General features: G+C 39.9%; 1 protein-coding gene across 1 annotated transcript; it reads right to left on the bottom strand.

Moving 5' to 3' along the window:
- Window positions 1-240: 240 nt before the first annotated feature.
- si:ch73-330k17.3 (IGFBP domain-containing protein) lies at window positions 241-4,596 on the bottom strand. The gene is made up of 4 exons (XM_046351611.1): window positions 4,219-4,596; window positions 1,623-1,710; window positions 922-1,138; window positions 241-493 (listed from the first exon to the last, which is right to left on the bottom strand). The coding sequence occupies exons 1-4, from the start codon at window positions 4,592-4,594 to the stop codon at window positions 443-445; spliced, it is 732 nt and encodes a 243-aa protein (XP_046207567.1). The 5' UTR covers window positions 4,595-4,596; the 3' UTR covers window positions 241-442.
- Window positions 4,597-8,214: the final 3,618 nt, after the last annotated feature.

The raw sequence follows: 8,214 nt of genomic DNA, 5'->3' as shown, positions 1-8,214 counted from the left end.
GCTCTGTATAAAACTTTATCAGAGAGGATTAGAGTATTGCTCTGTCTAAATTCACTCCCTCAACCTTAACCTCATCGGTCTAAAATCTATTACAAATCGAGTATGTACTCAGAAAGATAGGATGCTCAAATGTGTGTTGTTATTGTACCCCAAAAAGCTTTAACAATAGGGACATGGATATTTGAACCACTACAATTATACAATTGCGCGTGTTGGTATATGTAAAGACACGTTATAATCTACAAAAACAAACATTTTTATTCACAAAATTCAAGATGCAGTCAATTTATTACATTGAAAAATGTACACAGGCAATGTATATAACACACAAAAAATATTATTGTCAAGTTATTCAAATAATGTATTTGAAAATAGCTGCCATTCAGTATCTGTAACACACTGTATCAGTGAACATTTTAGTCAGGAGTTTCTTCTCAAAGCATCAGTTCAGACATCCAGGCACCAAGCACACAAAATACCCCTCCGCATTACTCTGTTGAGAAAAGATGCATACCATTGAAAAGGTGAAGAAATTTATTATTCCAAAGCAGATTGTGAATGTTCAATCACCACCTTCCGGAGACACCTGAAACCCCACCTCTTTAAGGAATACCTAGGATAGGATAAAGTAATCCTTCTCACCCCCCCCCCTTTAAGATTTAGATGCACTATTGTAAAGTGACTGTTCCACTGGATGCCATAAGGTGAATGCACCAATTTGTAAGTCGCTCTGGATAAGAGCGTCTGCTAAATGACTTAAATGTAATGTAATGTTATAAGGAATGTAAAGCATTTACCACTGCTACCCTGGTGTAGATACCACCACGAGAAATTGCTATCTTTTATGACATCACATCTATCATACAGTTAGAATTCTGGGTAGGATTAGTCCGTTCGCAACTTGACACGCTTGCAGCTCACCTGTAGGTTGTGGTGGCAGATGGGGTGGTGGTGGTGACGGTGGGGCTCGGCCAGGTGGTTGTGAACACACCTCCCAAAGCGATGCAGGCAGGTGGGGTCTGAGGGGGCACAGGTCTGTGGGCAGGAGGCTGAGGATGGGGGTCTCAAGACCAGACAGCTGGAGCATGACGTGTGCTGGCAGGTACCATGACACTCCTGCTTCTCCAGGGACACTGACCTGCCGCAGGGAGAGACAGTAATTCATGCAGCTTTTAAAGGACATGAATAGGGTAGTACATGGGAGGAGGTAGGTGATGAGAACTGAGAGGTCGAGTTGGGGGGGATCAATTTCGTTCCAATTCTGACAGATTTTCAATAGAATTGGCCCTAACTTTTGAGAGAATTATTCTGTTTCCAGGCCAGGAAAACAGGTAGAAATTCTGAGGGGAGGGAGAGAGGGAGAGAGGGACAGAGGGAGAGAGGGAGAGAGAGGGAGAGAGGGAGAGAGAGAGGGAGAGAGGGAGAGAGGGAGGAGAGAGAGAGAGAGAGAGGAGAGAGAGAGAGAGAGGGAGAGAGGGAGAGAGAGGGAGAGAGGGAGAGAGAGAGGGGGAGAGAGGGAGAGAGAGAGAGGGAGAGAGAGAGAGGGAGAGAGGGAGAGAGGGAGAGAGGAAATGGACTGCGGGTTTGGACTGAGATGTCCCGGTCCAGATATATTCACCCACCTGGCAGAGCACACCTCATTAGGATTGGCCTGACAGTACTCCCAGGTGCATTCTGGCCGACAGGACTCCACATCCAGGGTCTCCAGCACTGCCAAGAAAAAAACTGCTTATGAGACAAAGGACGGTAAACGACCTAAACCATACAACCTAAACCATACATTACTATTCATGTCATATAACCTAAACCATACATTACTATTCATGTCATATTACCTAAACCATACATTACTATTCATGTCATATAACCTAAACCATACAACCTAAACCATACATTACTATTCATGTCATATAACCTAAACCATATAACCTAAACCATACATTACTATTCATGTCATATAACCTAAACCATACATTACTATTCATGTCATATAACCTAAACCATACATTACTATTCATGTCATATAACCTAAACCATACATTACTATTCATGTCATATAACCTAAACCATACATTACTATTCATGTCATATAACCTAAACCATACATTACTATTCATGTCATATAACCTAAACCATACAACCTAAACCATACATTACTATTCATGTCATATAACCTAAACCATACATTACTATTCATGTCATATAACCTAAACCATACAACCTAAACCATACATTACTATTCATGTCATATAACCTAAACCATACATTACTATTCATGTCATATTACCTAAACCATACATTACTATTCATGTCATATAACCTAAACCATACATTACTATTCATGTCATATTACCTAAACCATACATTACTATTCATGTCATATTACCTAAACCATACATTACTATTCATGTCATATTACCTAAACCATACAACCTAAACCATACATTACTATTCATGTCATATAACCTAAACCATACATTACTATTCATGTCATATTACCTAAACCATACAACCTAAACCATACATTACTATTCATGTCATATAACCTAAACCATACAACCTAAACCATACATTACTATTCATGTTATATAACCTAAAGCATACATTACTATTCATGTTATATAACCTAAAGCATACATTACTATTCATGTTATATAACCTAAAGCATACATTACTATTCATGTTATATAACCTAAAGCATACATTACTATTCATGTTATATAACCTAAAGCATACATTACTATTCATGTTATATAACCTAAAGCATACATTACTATTCATGTTATATAACCTAAAGCATACATTACTATTCATGTCATATAATCTTAACCATACATTACTATTCATGTCATATTACCTAAACCATACATTACTATTCATGTCATATTACCTAAACCATACATTACTATTCATGTCATATTACCTAAACCATACAACCTAAACCATACATTACTATTCATGTCATATTACCTAAACCATATAACCTAAACCATGCATTACTATTCATGTAAAACTTGTCAAACTAATATTAGTAATAGTGTATAAAACAATGAAGGGGACCACTATGAGCATCCATCCTATATAGAGCTGTCTGTAATGGTCAGATTTGGCTATTTCTCTGTGATGTCGGATATATTAAATAGGAGAATCTACAACAATTGAATCCTTAACTATACAGACGATAGTAACAGATAGGACCATAAATATCAGCATGAGATTAGACAACGGGTAGGACCATTCATTTCACCATACGTCTAGATAACAGGTGTAATTATGTGTTACCTGTTAACAGGAGAAGGTATATTTGATTCAAATGATTTCTTCACCGACACTGTCGCATTTCACAGCTCGTAAATAAGAATAGCCTCGTTGGTGCCAATTTCTGGTGCGTACGTCTCCACAGCGCAATTGATTACATCTCAGGTATGGAATGTACGTCGTATCATTTAAAGATTCATTACACGGACGAGCAGCAGACCGTGGACGAGCAGCAGACCGTGATTCAGAAGCACAGTTGCAGCGCTTTTCATTCAAAACCAATTAGATTTTATCATGCATCGTGTATCGTAAAGCAGGGGCGCAACTTTGTTTTTAGATGTTTGGGGGACACATAAATATATATACAATTATTATATATATATATATATATATAATAATTGTTTTTATCCATCCAGTGGGATTAACACTCCAAATAGCCTACCCGACCAATCGGAGGCCTCCCCATTGTTCTAAAGCATCAGCATTGTATCACAATCCAATTACAAAACTGTGGTTGGGGGGGGGACAAAAATCTAATTTCAGACATGTCCCCCCCTGTCCCTGTCACCAGTGAAAGTCGCACCCCTGTAGTAAAGTATTAGAATGCCTGCAGTTCTATCATCTGGGTCCAGGGATATTATAATAATAATAATATAATAATAATATATGCCATTTAGCAGACGCTTTTATCCAAAGCGACTTACAGTCATGTGTGCATACATTCTACGTATGGGTGGTCCCGGGGATCGAACCCACTACCCTGGCGTTACAAGCGCCATGCTCTACCAACTGAGCTACACAGGACCACCATATTCTCCTCCTTGATTTCACGACAGTGCACTCTGCTCACAGTGAACATGGTTTTAGTGCTCAACCACTTATAGTGATCAAATTGTCCTGCACAGATCACATAAGAGAAGTGCATTGAATAACATGGTGTTGTCCGTCAGTGTATCCTACCTGCTTTACAGATACCTTTACGTTCCTCTACGTCTGGTATTCCCTCAGCAGCCGAGACAGACTCCTGGTAGACACACACCAGCCCCTCGTCACACTTGCCCAGGTAGTCCCAGGTCCCACCACAGCTCTCCCCAGCTGTCCTGGCACAGGCTGGGCAGCAGCCACAGACCCCAGTGGTCAGGCCACCTTTACACTGGAGCTTCAGGGCCCGGCGGTGGGTGCAGTGGATCCTCTCACAGGGCGGACAGTGGAGGGCCTGGAGGGTCTGGGACTGGGCCTCGGATCGGTGTGAGGTCTCTGACCCTGACACCCCCAGTGATACTGCTACTGCTACAACCAACAGCCACATCTGTGTATGACAATGACTGATGATCATTCTGGCGGTGTCGCGTATGAGGTGAGAGGACTTGGTGAGGATCTTTTATGCGGGCGTCATTTGCAACACCTAGGCAGTTTACAAGGCACCACCTCTCCACCCCCAGTAGCAGCCAATGAATGAAGAGGGGGGGGGGGGTATTACAGTAAGGTTGCTGTGTGTAGTGAATGTGTGTGTATAGTGTGTGTAGTGTGTGTAGTGTGTGTAGTGTGTGTTATCCATCAACCCCCTTATCTTTACCATCTCCTTCGTTGTTGTTTGTTCATTCCAAATAAATCTTTCTTTCGCAGTGATTTTTGTAGTAGATTAGCTTGATCCAGGTCTGCTGTACAAGACTCTTACAAAGACCCTTTGTAATACAGGTCACATGACGACAACCAAATGGGGCAATTCAGTGGGATCAGATAGTCACCTTCTTACAAGGCCAAAAGGACAAGATTAGACATTGGCAGGTTATCTGAACAACCCTCTGTGCTTTCTAGAAGTCTGGAGGCCCCGTAATAAACGTCTAGCGAGTCGTGTGCCTTAAAACGAATATGTACACGACGTCTCTGAGGTCAGACCCTTGACCTGACCCTTGACCTGACATCAATCAACGGGCCGCTCTGCTGCAAGAATGATGAAATATCAACAGCTGAGAACTATCATGGCAGAAACAAGTTAAAGGGAAAAGTCTGATGGAGATGAAGTCCCTCACGTCAATGGAATGAAACGGTTTATTAACGTAATGTAGTTAGAAACTCATTCGCCAGACCTCTTCCCATTACGCTCTGTGCACAATTAGCAGATCAACCCACAACAATAACATTACAATTCCTCAGGTATAATTGTAACAATTCATTTTTTTGAAATTGGGGGCATGAAAAAAAACAACAACACTTCAGTCTAATACAATGCTTCTATGTCCAATACCAATCCAGAAAATAATGAATATTACAAATCAAATCAAAGTTTATTTGTCACGTGTGCCGAATACAACAGGTGTAGTAGACCTTACAGTGAAATGCTGAATACAACAGGTGTAGTAGACCTTACAGTGAAATGCTGAATACAACAGGTGTAGTAGACCTCACAGTGAAATGCTGAATACAACAGGTGTAGTAGACCTAACAGTGAAATGCCGAATACAACAGGTGTAGTAGACCTAACAGTGAAATGCCGAATACAACAGGTGTAGTAGACCTAACAGTGAAATGCTGAATACAACAGGTGTAGTAGACCTCACAGTGAAATGCTGAATACAACAGGTGTAGTAGACCTCACAGTGAAATGCTGAATACAACAGGTGTAGTAGACCTAACAGTGAAATGCTGAATACAACAGGTGTAGTAGACCTTATAGTGAAATGCTGAATACAACAGGTGTAGTAGACCTAACAGTGAAATGCTGAATACAACAGGTGTAGTAGACCTCACAGTGAAATGCTGAATACAACAGGTGTAGTAGACCTAACAGTGAAATGCTGAATACAACAGGTGTAGTAGACCTAACAGTGAAATGCTGAATACAACTGGTGTAGTAGACCTAACAGTGAAATGCTGAATACAACAGGTGTAGTAGACCTAACAGTGAAATGCTGAATACAACAGGTGTAGTAAGACCTAACAGTGAAATGCTGAATACAACAGGTGTATTAGACCTTACAGTGAAATGCTGAATACAACTGGTGTAGTAGACCTAACAGTGAAATGCTGAATACAACAGGTGTAGTAGACCTAACAGTGAAATGCTGAATACAACAGGTGTAGTAGACCTAACAGTGAAATGCTGAATACAACAGGTGTAGTAGACCTCACAGTGAAATGCTGAATACAACAGGTGTAGTAGACCTAACAGTGAAATGCTGAATACAACAGGTGTAGTAGACCTCACAGTGAAATGCTGAATACAACAGGTGTAGTAGACCTAACAGTGAAATGCTGAATACAACAGGTGTAGTAGACCTCACAGTGAAATGCTGAATACAACAGGTGTAGTAGACCTAACAGTGAAATGCTGAATACAACAGGTGTAGTAGACCTAACAGTGACATGCTGAATACAACAGGTGTAGTAGACCTAACAGTGAAATGCTGAATACAACAGGTTTTTTACCTTACAGTGAAATGCTTAATACAACAGGTGTAGTAGACCTAACAGTGAAATGCTGAATACAACAGGTGTAGTAGACCTTACAGTGAAATGCAGAATACAACAGGTGTAGTAGACCTCACAGTGAAATGCTGAATACAACAGGTGTAGTAGACCTCACAGTGAAATGCTGAATACAACAGGTGTAGTAGACCTCACAGTGAAATGCTTACTTACAGCCTCTAACCAATAGTGCAAAAAAGGTGAACAATAGGTAGGTAAAGAAATAAAACACCAGTAAAAAGACAGGCTATATACAGTAGAGAGGCTATATACAGTAGAGAGGCTATATACAGTAGAGAGGCTATATACAGTAGAGAGGCTATATACAGTAGAGAGGCTATATACAGTAGAGAGGTTATATACAGTAGAGAGGTTATATACAGTAGAGAGGTTATATACAGTAGAGAGGCTATATACAGTAGAGAGGTTATATACAGTAGAGAGGTTATATACAGTAGAGAGGCTATATAGAGTAGAGAGGCTATATACAGTAGAGAGGTTATATACAGGCTATATACGGTAGAGAGGTTATATACAGTAGAGAGGTTATATACAGTAGAGAGGCTATATACAGTAGAGAGGCTATATACAGTAGAGAGGCTATATACAGTAGAGAGGTTATATACAGGCTATATACAGTAGAGAGGTTATATACAGTAGAGAGGTTATATACAGGCTATATAGTAGAGAGGCTATATACAGTAGGTTACAATAGAGAGGCTATATACAGGCTATATACAGTAGAGAGGCTATATACAGGCTATATACAGTAGAGGCTATATACAGTAGAGAGGCTATAAACAGTAGAGAGGCTATAAAAGTAGAGAGGCTATATACAGTAGACAGGCTATATACAGTAGAGAGGTTATATACAGTAGAGAGTCTATACAAGTAGAGAGGCTATATACAGTAGACAGGCTATATACAGTAGACAGGCTATATACAGTAGAGAGGCTATATACAGTAGAGAGGTTATATACAGTAGAGAGGCTATAAAAGTAGAGAGGCTATATACAGTAGACAGGCTATATACAGTAGACAGGCTATATACAGTAGAGAGGCTATATACAGTAGAGAGGCTATATACAGTAGAGAGGTTATATACAGTAGAGAGGTTATATACAGTAGAGAGGCTATAAAAGTAGAGAGGCTATATACAGTAGACAGGCTATATACAGTAGAGAGGCTATATACAGTAGAGAGGTTATATACAGTAGAGAGGCTATAAAAGTAGAGAGGTTATATACAGTAGAGAGGTTATATACAGTAGAGAGGTTATATACAGTAGAGAGGCTATATACAGTAGAGAGGTTATATACAGTAGAGAGGTTATATACAGTAGAGAGGCTATAAAAGTAGAGAGGCTATATACAGTACACAGGCTATATACAGTAGAGAGGTTATATACAGTAGAGAGGCTATATACAGTAGAGAGGCTATATACAGTAGAGAGGTTATATACAGTAGAGAGGTTATATACAGTAGAGA

The sequence above is a fragment of the Oncorhynchus gorbuscha genome, linkage group LG06, assembly GCF_021184085.1.
Source record: "Oncorhynchus gorbuscha isolate QuinsamMale2020 ecotype Even-year linkage group LG06, OgorEven_v1.0, whole genome shotgun sequence".
NCBI lineage: Eukaryota > Metazoa > Chordata > Actinopteri > Salmoniformes > Salmonidae > Oncorhynchus > Oncorhynchus gorbuscha.
The sequence above is the reverse complement of the archived record's forward strand: the minus strand, read 5'-3'. Positions and strand labels throughout refer to the sequence as shown.